Here is a 20,978-nt window from a genome sequence, read left to right as displayed (position 1 = left end):
GTTATGACAATATGACAAGCGTGCTGCGTGCAATTGAACTGAACTTCATTGATCCTCGGGGGAGGGAGTACACACACGTTCCCCTGACACGCTGTCTGCACTCGTTTAATTCGCTAACTGATGCTCGTTAAGTTGGCTCATCACCATGTGGTGTCCCTGCTCATTGGCTGGTTAGCTTTTCTCAGAGTGGGGGAAATTAAGAACACTACCTTCTTAAACATCCTTTTTTATAGTTACAGTGCAAGTAGACACTATAGTCTATACAGTGCCTGAAGCGTGTTAAACATGAAAACGGATTAAGTCACAAATCCACATAGTTTCACAACGGCCGACCCCCTTTCTCTCCATTTACTCTGAGCTCCCCACAGGTGAGCCAGGGGGGTTATGAACAGGGGAGCAGTGTCAGAGGTAATCTTTCCCTCCTTTGCATAGCACAAAGGCTTCGCTGGAGATAAGCTCACACTCTGCAGCACACACGGCAAGTAATATTACATAGACACCGCTGGCTTTAGGAGGAAAGTTGGTCCCACATCTGAGAGATTTGAGAGGATGTTGAGGCAATAAATTATACATGCAGAGATACAGGAATACACATGTGTGCAGACAAAGAACCAACACACACACCTGGAAGTGTTTATTGCATTTGAGCTACATGGCGAATGACTACCGTAGTTACTTTAAAAAGTGCACTGTAAAATCACTTTGTTTTTGAACAAGCGTGCGTGTGTGTGTGTGTGTGTGTGTCACAGGGTTGAGGGATGCTGTGGTCCATTTATTCACTGCTTTTGCACAAAACAGGTAGCTGCTACGTTCATGAGTCAGCGGGTGATGGATGGTTGAGGAGAAAAACACTCACAGGCTGGAGGAGTGATGGACAGATGGACAAAAAAGCAAGACAGGAGTTTAGGGGGACGATGGGTTGGGGGAGGGAGGGAACAGAGTCAAATGCAGCAGCAGGATGGGGGAGACAATGACACAAGAATGTGGAGAGACAAGGAGAGCGAGAATAATAGAACAGCGAGGAGTCAAGAAGGGGTGTTGCAGCAAGCTGGGAGTTCAGTTTGCATGGCTCCACTCTGCGGGTGACTTTAATTACTTTTCAGCGTCACTGCCTCTCCTGGTCATGAGCTGCATGCTCCAATCACCACCTTCTGATTATGGGGCCACTGCCCGCTGTCAGGCCGTAATTACGTTTACGCTGGAGAGCGTCTCAGCACATCAGAAAGCTTACAAAGCCATCATCCATGCTCTCCTTCTCTTTGGCCTTGACCTGCACAGAGCTGAGTGTAGCGTTGTTGCTGGTAGCAGATTTAATACATAATAATGAATAAATATCAAGATATGTAGTGTTATAAATAATTCAATTTTGATTTATAAACCCATAAATTAGTATAAGAGGATGATGGTACTTGATGGTAGCGTACGCCATGAGACACCAAAGGTTTAACTAACAGACTTTAACATGAGATTACATTTTGGACGCCACCCAATTTTGGAAATATAGGGAAAACTTCAAAATGTTATATTGATCAATTAAATCTTAATCTCAGGGTCGAGTTCTTCTCAAAGTGTACAGGGACCTATTATTTCATACACACAAATCAAATGATCAAGTTCTTTGTAAATTAAATATGTATTTGACTGACGACACAACTAAACAATGAAAGAAACAAAATAAATAGAATGAATGAAGAATATGATGAACTGTTCAATGAATGAAGAGGAACTACCTACAAAATGAAACGGATGGCATGTGACCAGAATCAGTGACTCCTATCATTGATCGATATGAGTCAGGTTATGCACCTTTATATTAGTTCTGATTTAAATTGAATTTAGATTTTTAAGTCGAAAGCTCATTGATCTGTTTTATTAATATTTTTATCTGATTATTTTACTTTGTGACTTCAATTTATTTGGCCTGGGAACATCAAACTGGTATTGTTTCACCTGACGGCTCTGATGGGCAGATTGGAGGTTGAGCGGCAGGTCCTCTTTGGACATCTGCATCTGGTTGGATGATTGTAGTTCGTTGAATCGCATTCTTCCATCTCTCGCTGGATTCAGCTTCCTCCGATATCTTCGGAACCTGATCGTCTTCTTCGTTGAGGTTCGGCTTGAACCGTTCTTCCTCGTTCTTCCCCGGCAGGATGCTGAATCATCTTATCACCCCCCCCCCCCCCCCCTTTGTAGCAGCAGGGGTCATGATGGCACCTTTAACAGTTTAAAAAGTATTCAATCTCAGACTCTTTTCATTTAGCCTGCAGACATTACAGCACACATTACAGTCCTGGGTGAGAGACACAAAGGACAGGGGGGGAAAGTCCCGCTGCATGAGGACCTCAACGGTTAAGGCAGGTGCATACATGTTAAACATGGGGGGTTTGTATGTTATACCAGTTGCCCCATCTATTCTCTGTCAGTTAAGATTAACTGTTCGTTTTCAAGGCTGACTTGCAAACAGAAGGGTAATACAAAAAATGGAACTGATTGTGAAAATAAATGTGATGATTCATAGTGAAATGGCACAATAAAGCGCCAAATCATCCAGTCATTGTGAAACACTTAACTTCACAAAGGGAAGCGCTGCCTCACACACCCAACTTCATCCACTTTGGGTTCTATTTTAGGCTCTGTTCAATTTGCATAATTATTATTTCCACTGCAGTTTGTCTATCCAGTCTGTTTTTAGACCGTCTAACCTTTCTTTGCATCATTTTGTCAACCTAGCCGCTATACCTACATCTCCTGTGATCTTTGCTACTCCCCTTTTCTCCCCATCCATGCCATTCTCTCTCTCTCTCCCTTCCCTGCAATAACTCTCCACTGAACCCAAAAAAAAAGAGAGGATTGAGACGGCACGAAGAGAAAGCCGCAGGTGTCTATTGAAGTGCTGACCAGCCAGGCAGCCCACCTCCGAGCATCCACATCCCCCGAGCTTGCATTTGTCTGAAGGTCGCACCTTTCCCAGCCACCGCATGCAGCTGCTTCGGGCCTCTAGGCGCTTGCAGATTAGCACCTTGTGCCTGCTGAGCACAATCAAAAGAGCCGGGACAGACCGTCAGTCGCACCGAAGTCAAAAGATTCTCAGCTTGTTATTCATCTGTCAAGAGCAGAGCTAAGGAGCATCTCTGCAGGGAACAGACCAACCTGATATCATGTCTGCGATGTCCGTCTTGTGTTCTTTTTCAGCCGATATGTGGTAGTCAAAGTCATAGCAAAGAAATACAATGAGGAGATCGATGAATAGTAAAGAAAAGTGGAATAAGCTGGCAGAGTCCTGCAGAGAGACAGGACCACAGGAGTAAACACAATCATCGGTCACATTGACATCTGAAAGGAAAGCAGAGTGTGAAAACTCAATGCTCAAAGTTCAGCATTAGCTCACGACCAAATACATAATTTGTTTCAAATGCCAAACATATCTAACATTTCAGCCCTGCATATTGTGATCTTGTGTCAGATTTAAATGACTTAGTGACTGCGGTTCTTTAAGCCAGGCTGCAGATGACCCACTCATTCTGGGAGACGGCGGATATGCGATGATGGAAACTGACAAGAGGTTAAATTAATTTTGTCAGCTAAAACAAGATAAAGATGAGGTCGGCCTTTAATCAACAGAGTTACGACTTCAAGGTTTTGTACCATTAAGGGGAAAGTCTTTGTAAAGGTCATTCGCCTGCACTTCATAAAGACAACTTGCATTCCTTTGAACAGAACTTTAAAGGAAAGAATGTGAGTCTCCCTGTGCACCTTGAGGCCATTTCACCGCTGAGCAAACACCACTGGCAAGATCAAAAGGTTTCGGACTAAGCAGATAGCTGGAAAAGGGAGCCATACAGGTTAGGGAGGTTATTATTAAAGTATTCAACTGTGTCTGGCTCTAGATAGGAGAAAATATTGCCAGTTGGGCCATTATAAGTTACATTAAAGCAGCAATAATTGATTTGTTTTTTAGCCCTCAGGGGCAGCGGGACACGCTTCAAATACAACACTGACAAATCATCTTGTAAAGTCAGCAAAAATGCCCCAACTTATACTTACATTTTAGGTCTCCACTAACTCCTGAGTTTTTAAGAGCCAAATGCTCTTTTATGTTAACTCGGCAGTTGCTAATTTTGTTTTTGGTGTTGGGCGGGTCGTGTTTAGTCAGAGCTTTCTTTTTTGTCATAAACCGCTGCCTTCGTCTAGAAACAAAAGCGGTAAGAGTGAACAAAACAGTTAAGTTGAGAGTATAAAACCAAAGCAATCAGCAAAAAGGCCCTGAAACAAGTTTTAGGGATCAAAAGCGACGAAACAGCCTTTCACTAGCTTAGGCCCCCACCTCGGCCGGAGCGAGCCTTCGTCGGTTGTTTGGAGTGTTGAGGAATGGTTGATGGAGATTTGGCCTGATGCGGTTTGGCAGAGGCTTAGTTGAGGATCCACTGCGGCTCCCGGGCCTTGCAGAACCCCCAAAATAAGCCTGTGCGCTGGTCGGCAAGAACGAGTGAGGATTTGTGGGTCTAAAGACGCCGTTGGATATGGCCAAACCGATGTTGGACGGGTGTCTGCAGGAGGGCTGAACTCCTGGAATGGGAAACGAGAAAGCCATGGCGTTGCGGTGGGCCAGACGTGAGCTGCATCGAGGACGCGCCCTTGGTGGACGGGTGTCGCAGCGTCATTTGATGATTGGGTAACCGACTGCTAGGTTGTCAGGAGTTTAAGGGATGGACAGCTGGGCCATCCGCGGCCCCACGTGATGCTGTAGCTACTATTGGTCCGATTTCATAGCATGGGGGGGAACGACTTGGCATCTGCTTGCAAGATCCGAGGCTGGTCTACGGCAAACGTCAGCCGTCATGGAAAACGCCCAAAAGGCGGCAGAGGGAGCGGCATCGTTGTTGGCCAATTGTGTGGGTCCATCGCTGGAAGCTTTTTTTTTTTCTTCTCTTTCTTCTTCTCTTTCTTATCTCTCTCTGCGGTTCGTTGTTGCTTGCTGCGTTCAGTGGTTGCATTGTTGCGTTCAGGGTTGCGTTGTTGCGTTCAGTGGTTGCGTTGTTGCGCTTAGAGAGGGGGACAGCTTAGAGAGGGGGGCAGAGGCAAGAAGGAAAAGCGGGATAGGGGAGGGGGACAGAGGAGAGGGAACCTGGCAACCCGGTGCCAGGACTTAGAGAGGGGACAGAGGCAAGAATACCTGGCAACCCGGTGCCACGAATCTGCCTAGTGGGAAGAGTATGCGTAGTAGGAAAGCGGGATAGGGGAGAGGGAACCTGGCAACCCGGTGCCAGGACTTAGAGAGGGGGACAGAGGCAAGAAGACCTGGCAACCTGGTGCCTAGGTACGGCAGAAGAAAGGTGGTGTAAGAGAACAGTAAAGGGACAGCTTAGAGGGGGGGACAACTTAGAAAGGGGGATGGAGGAAAGAAGACCTGGCAACCCGGTGCCTAGGTACGGGTAGAAGAAAGGTGGTGTAGGAGATCAGTGAAGGGACAGCTTAGAGGGGGAGGGGACGGCTTAGAGAGGGGGACAGAGGCAAGAAGACCTGGCAACCCGGTGCCAGGAATCTGCATAGGAAAAGCAGGATAGGGGAGGGGGACGGAGGAAAGAAGACCTGGCAACCCGGTGCCACGAATCTGCCTAGTGGGAAGAGTATGCGTAGTAGGAAAGCGGGATAGGGGAGAGGGAACCTGGCAACCCGGTGCCAGGACTTAGAGAGGGGGACAGAGGCAAGAAGACCTGGCAACCTGGTGCCTAGGTACGGCAGAAGAAAGGTGGTGTAAGAGAACAGTAAAGGGACAGCTTAGAGGGGGGGACAACTTAGAAAGGGGGATGGAGGAAAGAAGACCTGGCAACCCGGTGCCTAGGTACGGGTAGAAGAAAGGTGGTGTAGGAGATCAGTGAAGGGACAGCTTAGAGGGGGAGGGGACGGCTTAGAGAGGGGGACAGAGGCAAGAAGACCTGGCAACCCGGTGCCAGGAATCTGCATAGGAAAAGCAGGATAGGGGAGGGGGACGGAGGAAAGAAGACCTGGCAACCCGGTGCCTGACGTGACTTTGGGAAAGTTTGTGAGGAGTTGGCACGGTTTGCTTTGTTGCGTCGACTCTGTGCTGGGTCTGGAGCGAGCGAAGAAGGAGAGAGCTGGATTTACGTTTCCGTTGTCTATGTCAGGAGGTAGCGGGTCTCCCTCTACCGCCGAGGTGTGAGTAACAGGAGGACGGCCGTGAGTCCGACTCTTCGTATTGTCAGATTCTGGCGGGTGGATGCAGCTGGTCGGCGAGGTGGAGATCGCGGGTTTGGCTGCCCGGACCCTGTCGATGGCGGTTGGCGGCGTGTGTGGTGCGCGGCGTACGTGCGTGGTGTTCCGGTTGCGAGTGCAGAAAACGCGAGTGTGCCGAGGCTTAGAGTGGGTAGGTATTTATAGGAGTGTGGCCGGAAGTGGGCGAGTGGCTGAGGTGTGGTCCTGCTCCTGAAATTCAGCTAAGTTTTATCTCCAATTATTAATAGTCATACTGTGGTGTTATCTGTACAGATTACTAATCTATACTGAACCTTGGCCAACAACCTAACTTTACACCACATTTTATGAAAATCGGTGCATTAGTTGCTCGTATTTCCTGCTAACTGACAAGGAAGCAGACAGACAAAGGGGACAGGAAACTAGGTCTGAGTTTAAAAAAAAGGAGAATTAGAAGACATATGGTTATCTTGCTCCCTCATACATATCCATTGTTAATAGCAATAAAACTTCCTTTAAAACACGTCATTTTACATCCCAACTGTTGACTTCTCTGGGCATCTGGTCAGCAGAAAAAAGTATTTTGTATGTATTGTAGTGGTTATATCATCTGGAGCACAAAGTGTCAACTCCCTTTGATTGCTGGCGACTGTGTGTCTCTTTCACGTGCGGTCACATTGTGTGTGTTTGCTACTCAGCATAGTCAGCCATCAGAAGAGCAAGAGCCTGCTCTCCGCAAACAAACTTCCCTGACACAGGATTTTTGTCAAGTTTGTCCTAGAAGGCAGCAATGCTACCAATTACCTCCGGTGGAGCCAGCCAGCCGTCTCGCCGGGTTTGACAGATGACTTTGACCTCGGCAAATATGAGGACCCTCGCTTGGTTGACACATAACGCCTGCTGTTGAAAGGAGAGGTTGATGGGTATGAGGTGTATGGAGGATGGAGTGTATCCAAAAGCAAGCCTCAGGCAGGCCAAGACAGGTAAGTTATCTTGATGGTATCTTTCTGTACGACCCCTATGAATGCACCTTTATGCAGCTTTCCACAAACGCACGTACACACAGTGGCTTTTCCCCCTAATGATCGGGTTCATAACCTGCCTCCTGAGAGCCGGGCCATACTCGCACTGAGCTGTGAATGAATGCGGCTTCCTGCGATTGACAGGCATTGAATATGAAGACTGAGTCGTGGCAGATATGTCGGTGTGAGGACAATAATACAATAATGATGTTCATTGATATGGTCGCAGTTGTCAAAACAAACATTGCAAACGGGCCTCTCATAAAACCGAGATTAAAAAAAACGCATCACAGGAATAAAACCAGCGATATCAACAAAGCAAACAGTAACAGGACATTTATTTTTTGCTTCCAAACAATGTAGACGATTGAACAACTCACTCTGTGACCTTGCAGGCTCCCTTGTAAATAGCAAAGCAAATAATAATTAATTTGCTGAGTTACTGGGTGACCACATTACTGCCTTTTCCTTTTCAGATTGTTCACAGGAACACAAAGCTAAGTGAAGAAAGAAAAGATCTGTGTCCATTCAAGTCTTACTGATTGTCGAGTTAAGATGCACAGAATTGACCAAATAAAAAATACATACCACAATATGAGACATGGTGTTTCGCACAATGCCTTAGTAGTATTTCTTGGGTGATTATTATGTTTCAAGGCAACAGGGCCTGGCAGCAGCAGCAGTGCAGGAGCTGGGCCGCATGATGAGCACCAGAGGCACCGTCTTTGTCAGTTTATCCTCTACGCTCGCTCTTTACACAGTTTGGTGCAGGAAATAATGAGGTTCAGCCCTCTCTTGTCATCCAGTGATCTTTGAAAGACATCTACAGCGGCAACAACTCATTTTTTGGTAAATAAACAAGCAGCTGAAGATGCTGAAATGCTCCTTTCGAGCTGAGGGAAACTGCACAGTAATTTGAATTTGTATGAAATATGTTATTATTCATATATTGATTATAGCTGCTTTTAGGTAAGGGTTTTTGAACAGATACATTTTCAGAGACAGAGACACAGAATTAAAGCCACAATAGAGGGCAGTTTACTCGCATATGCCTCAGGGGTGACCCAGCCAGCTGTTACCCTAACTTGCCACACTCCTGGCATCTGGAAGCCACACATTTATGCAAATGAGCAGCAATTAGTACCTGGATGCTCATTTGGCCTAATGCGTTCACCAGATGTGACCAGATCAAGGGGGACAGAGTCAGGGGGTTCATCCCCTGAGGGTAAAATTTCATGAATACTGATGTGTCATGTAAACACGCTGGCTGACCTCCCTCCAGTAAACACTCTGCAGAATTATGTACAATACCAGAGGAGTCAATTCTCTCTTTTTGGCAAAGCTGTTAGTGACAGCACCTCGACCGCCTGTGGAATCATTAGCAGAGAAAGCTCAGCATATACTGACTCTATCTGAGCAAATGGCCTCTCTGAAGAGACAGGTATGGCAAAGCCCTTAACTCTGTGGAGAGAGACCCAGCTGCCAACTCCTGCAGCTGATTAGGTCACTGGGGACACCCAAGTCCCGGCTGATTATTAAGCCTATAAGTCCTCTTTCTGTACACACCGTCAGTCTTTGGTCTTGGATCATCTCATAGAGACGAAAAACAAGCCAAGATCAGCTTCCAAGAGTGATCGCTTCGGCATCCCACTTCAATTGCACAACGAAGGCAACAGTGACTCGCATTTTGGAGCAACACCTTGGTCCCCAGATCTCCAGACAGATGGCATGTGCCAGTTAGAGCGTGCCCTCAGCTGTCGGCAGAGAGGGGCTGTGGCTCCACAATCAGCTCGTCTACTACACTCCATCTCATCAGAATTATATGACTAATATGCTCCTCTGCCATTATGGTCTATTTACATCATGTGCTCTTCCAATCCAACAAAAGAGAAGGCTAATATTTGGGTAATAACCTTGAAAACCCCTCTACAATTCATATTTGATGCTACTATGAGAGTGCCTTTAATCAATAATTTAATTAGAAAAGACACATGTCCACCATACTTCGCATGAACTGAAGAAAATTACCTTTTGTTTGAGGATAACTGAAAAGTCTCACATGCATTCATAACTAATGTAAAAATTGGCAATAGGGTGAAGTACATTTTTCTGTGCATTCAAGAGCATTGCACTTTGAACAGGTAATTACTGAGCCAGCCTCTTGAAAGTTGCTTTGTTTGTTTGTTAAAGGGGAAAAGTTGCATGAGAGGCAGAATGCTCATCGATCGTGGAGTTGCTCCTTCCCGCTGTTTTCCTTATCTTGCAACCTTTTTTTCTCTACTTTAAAACAAATGAAGGCTGATTAGTTTAGACAGTGCAACACACTTTTAAAGACTCTGCAAATGAGGATCGTTAGAAATAAGGTGAACTGAAGACATCAGAACTCAATAACTTGAAACAACTGCACAGTCATTAAACCATGAAAAAGGAAATGATTGCCAAGTGAAATGCTGCAACTATCCAGATGTTCAGATAGGAGCAGCTAATTGAATTGATGAAGGGAAAACTCTGGTGTCCTTGTAAAATACACAAGAAAGAATGGAATTCATTCACACTAAAGACTTACTTGTTGTGGCGTTGTGCCCTTTCAAAGGTGATCTATGTCTGCATGTACAGCTGTGGGTAATAAGCGAGGGATAAAAAGGAATTATTGGACAACCGCGTCCTTTGACTCACACACTCTGCTCTTGTGTCCACTAATTTAGCAGCTTAATGGTGCGTTAACCCTGTATTGTTGGGTTACAGGCTGTAAACATGGTCTTGATTTCCTCTTGTAATGCAAGCAAAGTGACTTTCAAGTGTTCCATAACATGAATGAATAAAACTGGATACGGATGCATCCAACACATCCTGTTAGGCAAAGACGTTACCGCTCGAACGAACATTTTGCCAAAGCTTTACATAAGCATGACTTGATTTGCTCGCGTTTACGTATGCTAATTACCTGGAAGCCAACTGAGATCATTTCAAACAACTCAATTAATGTGACTTGGGTGCCCCCCCCCCCCCACGGCAAAACACTGAGCCCTATCATCTCAAAATGATCAGTTCAAAGAACCACTGCCAGCGAGTGGTGCCATGGGAAAAAGCAGGAAAACAGCGGGGATAAACAAAGCCGCGGCAGACAATGAAGCCACCTGCCTCTTCGGCATCTAAAACCACACAGCTGTGCCACTCCACTGTGGACCTCAAATGAAAGAGCACAGCTCCAGGCGGCATTTCGGGTGAAATACTTTGGCAGCAACCACAGGAAATGGAAAAGTTTTGACAAATTCAATCCAGGAAAGTGTTGCAAATCTATCGGAGGCTAAAGCCAGCAGGTTTCTGGCACAACTGGAGCACACAATGAGAGGCTGTGTTGCTATTGTGGGTGGCTGTTACTCACTCCCAGCATGGCAGGTGTAATTACACAACGTTTCCCAACCTCGTCTCTGTTAGTCCACACAGGTCAGGCCACAAAAGGAGTGGGACTTTACAAGCCTTTGAATGTCTGCATGCAGTTCAAACTTTCTTGTGATCTTATTAACGCTTGATTACTAGAAAAAAGAAACCCCGGGTGGGCCTCCACGTTGAGCCCTGAATTGTGTCCTTTGTTTATTTCGTCATAGAAGTGTGAGTTTGTGTACATGGGTGTACTGCAATCGTTTGTCTCTTTTTAGATGCTGCACTTACTCAACACACTCGCTTTTCTACTTACTTTTTTATTTTTTACAGCTGCATTGGGATGTAGTTGTTAGGTTGTGTCATGTCTTCCATTTTATAGTGCGAAACAAGTCATTTAGAATGTTCCAGCACTATTGACGTTTTATTTTGATCATTAGAGGAGTAGTTAAGCATTTTGAGAAAGTCACTTTCTTGCCAAGAATTAGATATGAAGATCAATACCACTCTCATACCGGGACAGTAAATATGAAGCTACCGCAGCATGTGGTTAGCTTAGCTTATCTTAAATAGTGATAACAGGAGAAAAGAGCTAGCCTGGCTCTCTAAAGGGAATATTATCAATTATATTATCGAGCCATTCATAAGGCTTTGTCTTACTGATGGAAAAGGAGCATCATTGCCTTCATCATCATAATGCGCAATCATTAAACATAGAAAACCCTGAGCTGAGCTCGGCTCTTGTATTCAAAACCTTTTTGTGAAGAGAAAGAACTCAGTTTTATGTTTTGCTCTCTAATGGTCTGCCAAGTCGTTTGTTCGTGTTTGCAGAACAGAAAAATCGGAGCATTTTCTTTTTTTCCAAAGCTAAATTACCCATGTGGTGAAAATGAGAAATGGACGACTTCAAGATGAGCCTCTCCAGCAGGTTATTAAGGTTTGAGGATCTTGGCTGCTAATGTGCATCCACTTCTGAACAATAGTATGTTTGGAGGAACAAATAGGAAGCAAACATTTTCTGACAGAGAGCTGGTTGAAATGCTTCTTTCCATTCCTCATCCACTGAATACCTCTCGCATACGTACAGCTAATTATCTTTAGTATGTCTGCCACAGTGGGACATGAATGCTGGTTTCTCGCTCTCTTATAATGCAACTAATCTCATCAGTTCATCAGCATCCTATATGGAAATAAACCAAACAGAGTAGCAGCAGACGGCTGAGGTACCTGTAGGCGAGCGCTGACAGTTGATTATAATTGGGTTGCCTCCACCATGTCCAAGCTTTCACATCCCATCAAGAGGAATGGACTGGGAGAGAGTTGATGCTGCTTCACTGTAAGAGCATAGTGCACCCTCCAAGTATTCTACAGGAGGAATGGTCTGTATAAAAATTAAATACACCTTGTGATATGAATTTGGGGGTTGTAGGTTGTCATTTGATATCTTATTATAATAAGAATATTTATTATAGCCAAGAGAAAAACATGCTATCATTGCATGTTTGCATGCAAAACGATGCAATGAAAATAGTTCTATAAATGTGTTAAAAATCAAAGTTCAATTTTTCTTTATAGTGCAGCGACAGACATTTATATTTGTTGTTTCAAGACAAAAACACGGGACAATTCGTTCTGCTTTCAGTTGGAAACAGATGGAAGCTCTCATGGTACCTGGAGATGTATTTCACTTGCTTTTAAGACAATGAGGTTTTTAGGATGTCGCTGTAGACAGAAATGCTTCAGTAACATTTTTGACAGTGTTGGTATGAAAGTAAAGAACCAAATAAAAGGTCATTTTCATTTGTTTCTCTAATTACACTTTTTTTCCCCTCTCTTGTCAAATACTGAATACTTCCACCTCTCCAGACCTTTGAGTGGAACAGCTTGAGAAAGAAAACAGGTCACATCTCATGTTCACACTGAGGACAGAAGCTGTGACGAGGGGTCACGAGTCGACATCGCTCCACTTTAAGGGCTCGCAAAAAACAAAAAGGGTTGGGCAAAACTGCATCGATGTCCCTGGAAACTACAAACAAACACAAACAGCAGACACCAACCTCGCCTCTTCACGCTCAAGTTCATCTGACATGAAGTTCAAATTAAGCCAAACATCTCGAGAACCAGGTCCTGCAACGCACAGCTCGACTATCTTGAGGTTTCACCTCAAATGCAGGATGCCTCTCGACACAAGATGATAAAACCTCTTTGCAGCTAAAGCAGCAGCATCTGCACTCCTGTCTATCCCAGAACATGCATCCAGCATTCCATTCTCTTCTCAATGGCATTTTAAAAATTATTTTATGAATTATTTTAACTAGTAGTAACTACCTTAATAAATCATGAATTAATCATGAATTTCAGTATTAATACGCGTTTATAAAGCATATATTAGCATAGTCCCTAACCATTATATATATATATATATATATATATATATATATATATATATATATATATATATATATATATATATATATATATATATAACTGTATGAATAATGCACATCTAAATAAGTTATTCATCATTTATCAACACTTCATTAATAATCATATTAATCATCTATAACTCCTTAATAATTGGTTTGTAAAATATATAATACTTCATTTACAAATGGGGAATCCATCATTTATAAAGTATGAAAACACAATAATGAAAAACATAATAGACGGGCTTATTAATCAAGAATACAACATTTATAACTGTTGTTATGAACTGCATACTAATGAATTATTAATGTAGGAACAATGCTTTACAAATGATGAATTAAGTGTTTACTCATACTTAACTAATGCTTCATAGTGTGTAGTTATTATAAAGTGTTACCAAAATAAGCTTGATGGAATTTTCATAATGATGTCAATATTGTTTGAAGCGCTTGTAAAATAAAGTCATGAATTAGATTTGAATTATGCGTCAGTTCTTCCAAGACATACTAATTGACAAGCCGATGCATTCTTTGGACATCGCGGGGAAACTTAAAAGTACACACCACAACCATTTCCAGTTTGTATTTGATTGCCGATCATAAAACAAAGTTCATTTTAGACACCGATGCGTTTATCTACTAAATGTGAAAATATGTACAGCTAACTTTATGGAGTTGGAGACACAGAGATAGTGGATTCACACTTCATCTCTCCTGTAGTTCGGACACACGGGGGAGATGAGGAAGAACAGTTTGGTCAAAGCAACAAACAAAACTGGCCATGTAGGCGCTTGTCTCGCATCATGATCAATAAATGTAATGGAAAGTGCAACTTCAAGGTGAGGGGCATAAAAAAAACGATAATTGTGTATAAATATGTCATGAATAACACAGGAGAAACTAATTCGACTTGATTTAAATGACGCAACATAATGGAAAAGACAAAAACAACAAAGAGAATAAGTATGTGAGTGCTTGTCTGCACACTAAATACTTCGAAGTGTCACAGATCATATTCATAATAAAACTGGAAGATGACCCACTCTAAGCCACAGCTGCCCCATTAGGCTTCTTTACATACAATTTTTTACCAAACCACAATTTGTTTTCTTTTAAATTGATGACGTGTGTTGAACACTCATTCAATCACTTTTTCGTGAGCAGTAATTTCAGACACCTAATGAAAGCGTGTGTTGCACAACTGTAATTGCATTGTGGGATTGTCAGAAGAAAGTTGTGTTTGTGCCGTGGACACAGCTTTGTGGGAATTTTAAAAAGGTAACTAAGGTGTCGCTTAAAGACCACAGTAAAATGATTCCCCACTCTGTCGGACACAATGGCGGAGGGAGGAGTTAAAAAGGTCAAAATCAGGCGCTAAGTTGACACTGGATACCGTAGTCTGAGTCTGAGGGACAACGGTGTGGGAGCTGAGACCGTCACTAGAGCCGAACCGCTTTTCCGAGTGACAGAAGATCCTGTTAAGATTGATGGCAAATGGGCTTCATGATGATGCGGCTGACACGAATATCTTATCAGGAGAGTAACCTGAGCGCCACTTAAATATCCGAAAGCAAATTCCACGCAGTACTCTTGCATGGCTCTTAAGTCATCACAGCGTGGACATGTTGCCTCTATACAAAGCCACATTACTGCACTTATCTTCTCGCCAGCCCCCCCCCCCCCCCTCCTCCTCGCTGTGACAGCAGCATGCCATTGTCTACCAATTCAATTACAGGATGGCAGGAGACAAGAGTTATTCTTTGCCATGTTAAATGGCTTCCAGTTCAATATAAAATAGTCTAATTTACTTAGGAAACGCTTAACTTCACGACACCCTAAGGAGGGTTTAACATGTCCTCATTTGATTCGCGCACTGCCAGGAACATCGGAGCAACTGCTGGGATAATGCAGCACATGGGGGCTGAAGCGGACAGATAGCTACCAGCGTACCATACTGCATGTATCATATGTAGCATTTAAGCCTGGTTGTTCCCTGTGGTCCATTTAGAGATTTGACAGACCATCATAGATGATGTCAAGTTCAATAGTCGGACTTATTTGAAACTAGAGGTCAGACTGCTGCAGGTTTTAAACTGTGGGTTTACGGTTGCTGCATGGAGCAATTTAGTGCAACAATGCAGTCGTTTCTGCATTAAAAACTGTATTAGTATGATTTCTTTTCAAGCATTTCACCTGGACAAACATAAGAAGCTCTGAGTTGGAAATGTCTGTTAGCCTTGAGAGTAACATTTCAGTTCTCTTAAAGGGAATAAACTATTAGAATAAATGAATATGAGAAAAACTAAACATAAGAATTGTAACAGTTTCTGACTGAGAATCACTGATGGAAGGCTGCAGATAGCGTCGGCTTCTACATCGATAACTAAACAAGCGTATCACTGCCATCATCAGGGCACAATGAGCACTCTTTCAATTGATGCAATGTTGTTTCACCACACTGAGGCTATAAAAACACTCAATGTCATCTTGTGCTCTTCAGGGCTGAAAACAAAATACCGTCTGGAATCCGAACAAAAAATTTATATGAAACACCAAATGTAGTTTATTGATCTTTTAGTCGGTTCTAGTTTAACACTAAAGCTGCAAACATCCATTGTAGTTCTGATAAAAAAACAATCCAGGAGGAGCATTCTGTAAAAAGTGTTTCATCCAAACATCATATAAGCCCGTTATTACTCGTCACTTTTTACTTGAATGCAATCATTTTGTCCATACCTGGATCCTGTGGGCACGGCCGCAACTAGAATTTCTGGGTCCCTTGAGGATTATTGCTTTAGGCCCCCCTTTATGAATTTACTCAGCGTTTGTCAGCTGTCAGCCCCAGGACTCATCGCAATCGTTCACCCTAACATAGCGACAGTGCTGCTAAACTATCAATTTGTTTTCATGATCAATTAATCTGACGATAGCTAAAATAAACATTTCCCAGAATCCAAGGTGACGACTTTGAATACCTTGTTTTGCCTGGACAACATCACAAAGACATCCATTTAACAAATGATATGAACAGGTGTTCTTGATGGTCTGGTTTTATACAGACTCGGCCTGCAGCATACAGTAGGTTACAGTGGTGATTCCTCAGGTAAAAGCGAGCTAATCTTGCGCGACCTAAACACCAGGATGTAACCCCAACGAGCTCGCTATAACCCATGAACCTGGTCGAAACACGACGCTGGTGAAACTGATTTGTCTTAATATCGTTAAAGCGAAGACTATTTGCTTTTTAAACCCATTACACCTTTTTCTGGTCATGGTTTACTTGAACTTTGGGTACAGTTAGGACAGACTTTGATCAGTGTAACACAAGACCAGCGCCACAACGTGCATTCCAACATGTGCTGGTGTGAGAATTACCCATAAAAAAAATTAAAAAAAAGGCAGAAAAAATCAGATTCAGCGAGCAGTGAGCTGAGGGAGGAAGCTAAACCACACAAGGATCAAGTAACAGGACGCACTATGACTCGAGAAACATTCACTCTACTTACTGGATTGTGACAGTCTGATGTGTGAAGCTTTTATAAAACTTTACATTCTGTGTGAAGCTGTCCGAGCTACAAACAAGCCTATCAACTAACTCAATTCATTACATTTTTTCCCCAGATAATTGAATTCAAAACTGCTAAGGCCATTAAGCATCTGAGGGTATTGATTGCGGCTTTTAAGGCATTCATGTTGTTTCACACTTATGTGAAAACATAATTATAAATGACTATGTCCCAGTAGACATTATGACACGTGTGCTCCCATTCAAAAATAAAATGAAGGCGTGAAGGCTCGCTATAGATTAAAGCAGGGTGTAACAGTTCATGTTTGGTGAAGGCTACTCTACTGGCAAAGCGGTTATTGTGAAAAGCATGAAAAAGGGGGAAGAAGCCTCCATCAGTCAGCGCCTGGCTCACTTTTGATCTCCTCCACGCTGCTGAAGTGAGCGGCCAGCTCCCGCAACACGGCCGACCTGCCCAGATGATCGTTCCTCCTCTTCTCCATGATCATGTCCTCCAAACTCTGAAACTCCAACATGTGCGAATGTTTGTCGGACTTGACTACTTTCAACCTGTAGGGCTGTTTGCCTATCCGTATCTCCCCGCCCATTTTGAACTCCCTCTTGCCGAATCTGCACCAGGCGGCAAAGCACTCGGAGTTCCTCCAGCTCAGCTCTCGGTCCTTCAAGCCCACTTGCTCCATCGCGTTCTGCACCACCATGTCCGGACCGAGAGCTTTGAATTTGTACAGGTCATTCACGACCCTACACCTCCTCCCTTGACCTGCATCTGTCAAAAAGCTGTTTTTCACCTCGGCTCTGTGCAGGTGCACCACCTGGAAGTCCCCCACGTACACAACCCAGTGCGGGAACTGACCGGTGGCCACAAACTCCACCAGGTCACCTGCTTTACATCTGTTCAGTAGATTCTCAGGGGAGTAAACCTCCAGGTGGGCAGACTTGACGCTCTTCTCGTAAATGCACTCATCCCTGTTGTAGACGGCGCACTCCACCTCGTCGCGCTGGTCGTATTGTTCCTCTTCCTGATTCGGGTCCTTCTCTTTGCCATCGGCCGCGCAGCCACCCTCCAGCTCGTCGTCGTCGTTCGAAAATATGTAGGAGACGCCGATCCGCGGACCTTCGTCCGTGTCCACTCCGTTCGGGTCCACTGTGGGAACTTCTGCGTAACTTAAATGTGACAGCTTGTCCATCTGGTTCCCCATGCCGCTCCTCACCTGGCAGCAGCTTGTGTAATACGATCTGATACCGTAAGATGTTACCGGTTGCCAAACATCACCTCCATCTGCCACAAACCCTGAAAGGTTGAAACGTCATTGCCGTCGGACAGGTTTGTATCCAAATTACGCATAAGTATGTATCCGTGGTGTGGCTACCGGGATAGCCTGTTAGTACCACATCAACAAGTGGAGTTGGGAGGAAAACACAAACTGGTTTCAAATTCAGCGAGGAGAATGATCCGTCAGGTGGAGCCTCGTAGACTCACCCGCCGTTTCCCTGCGTAAAGTTGTGTCCGCCGGCTGTCACATAGGAAACAATGAGAGTTAAAACCCAGATGCTCGTTTGTCTACACCGCCGTTCAAATAGTCCACTGTGATGACGGTGTATACATTGCGCACTGTGCAGCAGAGATCCGGCCGGCGCGGAACTGAAAGCGGATCTGGGGCTCGGCATCGCCACAGCGCGACTCTCTTCAGCTACACTGCTCCGCTTTTAAAGCGGAAGTGCGCGTCATTTTCTTAACCGCACCTTTTAATATCCTGCTCCTCATCTCCAAAGACTTTGATGCTGGTGTGAATGTTGCGCTTTTGTCAAAACAGTTTTAAGCGTAGACATGTTTCTATTGTGCTTTCATTCAAATGAAAGACAAACTTGATGTCTAGGGTAAAAAATATATATCTTAGTAGTCTAAAAATGTATATTTTGTCTCTATATATTTTTTGTTATATTTATAAATGATTATGTATTTTGTGTTTATTTGTTTTCTCCATTTTAGTTACTTAACCTTTTAATGCATTGTAATTGATCTAGTTAATTATCTATGTTTAGTTGTTATTTTATTTTATTAATTTTTTAGATTGTTGAATTTGTTAGTGCGTTATTTTTTTACTTTGCTTATTTTAATTTGTTGGTTATTTTTTTCATTAATTTATTTATGGGGTCACATGGATTGTGTACTATTTTGTTGGTTATTTTTTATTTTATTTATCCATCTACTTCTATTGTTAATATTCATTTTATTTTATTGATTCATTGATATTTGCATTCATCGATTTTTTTATGTCGTCATTTTGTTGTTTTCATTTGATTATATATATTTTTTCGTCAGACCGTTCAGTGTTTTGGCCTTTTTTGTCTTGTGAGATAAAACTTCAAGGTTTTAGGACTCCCAGTTATAAACAAGGTTAATGAATGTCAGAATGGTCAGTGAGGGTCCTCTCAAGTAGAGTAATACTGTGTGTGTGTGTGTGTGTGTGTGTGTGTGTGAGTGTGTGTGTGTGTGTGTGTGTGTGTGTGTGTGTGTGTGTGTGTGTGTGTGTGTGTGTGTGTGTGTGTGTGTGTCTTAATTGAGGACGTGGTATTGTCAGCTTAGATAAGGCGCTGAATGGGGGTGCAGAGAGTGGACCATTCAATAGTTAACCACAGAATGGTCACTGTTGTCCAGATGTTGTAGTGATGACTCCTCCTACCCCAACCTGTGCTCAAGTCCTTTATAAGTTGTACACAACCAGCCCTCTGGGTTCATCCTCCCTCAGACTGCATTGCATTTTCTCAATGTTCTTAATTTCAGTATCATAGGACTCACTCTGTACTGTTAAATAGTTGTTTCCACCACATGGCTCTCGTAGCTGAATTTGGTCATATTACAAATTACAACCTTACACAGTGAGGAGCACGTTGAAGGGTCCAACATCAGCAATATTTACTGTTTTGACCACCTGTCTGTCCTTGAATGAACTGAAGCTGCACAGTCATTTGCTCCTTCTCCATCTCCATCTCCTGGTGGGACCATAATGTCGATATTGTGTTTGTCGTGGCCTGCCTAGACGCGCTCTCAGTTATGGGCTATTTTCACTGTATCCCACAGGCAAGGGGAATGTGCTCAATATGCCCCAAAAATGGCACATGCTGCATCCGCCTCCTTGTGAAAACACCTGCCTTGGAAATAGTATGGCTGTGAGTGAGAGACATGGGAGAGATGCAGAGGGGTGTGAGCATGTTTGGCAGGCTGTAAATAGAAACAGTGTTCAACTCTGGGAAGAAGAAAGACAATCAACTAAGAGAGCAGATGAACCTGAGTTTGACCCCCAACATTGAGCTGAGTACCCACTGGAGGAAACGTTTACAAACTGACTGCAAAGTCATCCAGTACAGTATGTGTCTCAACAGAAAAAAACTCTCCTTGTGATCCATTCATCTTTAAACAGGCAGAATTGGCCACAACGGACTCAGCAGATTAGCATGGAGGCTTTTGGGCAGCACTCCTTAAGACTATCATGTTAATTAAGAGACTGAGCTTTCTGAGAGCTGCACAGGATCACGCTGTGTGAGTTCCAACTCTGACTAATCCAGATTGAATGTTTTCCCTGGTTGGTAATTCAACCTGGGTCACAGGGTTCAAATCAAATATCTTCGTGCAGGTTTCGGGGTCAAGACCAAACCAACGTTTGATGATTTTAGCCACAACAGCAGCGTGCCACTGTGTCAAGGTCCGTCTGTTGGTCCACAACCGTTGGATGGATTGTTTGGATTGTTTGGATGGATTGTTTCAGCCTGAAGCCTTGCAACAGTCCCAGTTTGACAACGCATATGATCAAAAATAACAAACCTGCAGAACCTGAAGAATAATTTTATATTCTTCTTTACAGTCTTATTTTATTACTGTTTTACTGTTTAGTTTATTATATTACTTGATTTTTATCTATTTTTTACTTGTGAGCAATGCTGCTGTAATCCTGTCATTTCCCCACTGAGGGACAAATAAAGGATTATCTTATCTTATCTTATCTAAATGAATTCAGCAGATGTATTGCACCTTTCCCGAGCATCAGTGCAGAGCTGAGGGTGTTAGGAAAGGGAAAGAACTGTTGGAGTGGTGACATGCAGCCCATTTGACCGTTTCTTGGAGCGTCTTATCCTCAGGTGGCATGACCCAGTTTGCGCCCCTGGTGACACAGTGTAATTTGTGGTGCTGGGAAATTACTAGAGCAGGGAGGCCTGGGAGATGTGGAGCTCCACCTGTCTGGCGAGGGTACAGCCAGCCACAGACTGACACCTTAATCTTCCTCCCAAAAATTGGGGTTCATAGCTTTTCAAAAGGTTCCCCATCCATGTAAGAGACATTGTTTTTCAGCTACGTGTTCATTTAAATCTACAAGGATGGGTGAACAAGTGTGTACTTGAAGCAGATGGACA

The 20,978-nt window shown here is 43.6% G+C and overlaps 1 protein-coding gene across 1 annotated transcript; it reads right to left on the bottom strand.

Annotated features, from left to right (window-relative positions):
- Nucleotides 1-16,294: 16,294 nt before the first annotated feature.
- On the bottom strand, nucleotides 16,295-18,111 carry lratd2a (LRAT domain containing 2a). The gene has a single exon (XM_079288503.1). The coding sequence runs from the start codon at nucleotides 17,765-17,767 to the stop codon at nucleotides 16,943-16,945; it is 825 nt and encodes a 274-aa protein (XP_079144629.1). The 5' UTR covers nucleotides 17,768-18,111; the 3' UTR covers nucleotides 16,295-16,942.
- Nucleotides 18,112-20,978: the final 2,867 nt, after the last annotated feature.

Source organism: Melanostigma gelatinosum, assembly GCF_949748355.1.
Source record: "Melanostigma gelatinosum genome assembly, chromosome: 17".
NCBI classification, from domain to species: Eukaryota; Metazoa; Chordata; class Actinopteri; order Perciformes; family Zoarcidae; genus Melanostigma; species Melanostigma gelatinosum.
The sequence above is the reverse complement of the archived record's forward strand: the minus strand, read 5'-3'. Positions and strand labels throughout refer to the sequence as shown.

Excerpts from the sequence above, each read along its gene's own strand:
- lratd2a (XM_079288503.1), bottom strand. The coding sequence starts at position 17,767 with ATGGGGAACCAGATGGACAAGCTGTCACATTTAAGTTACGCAGAAGTT.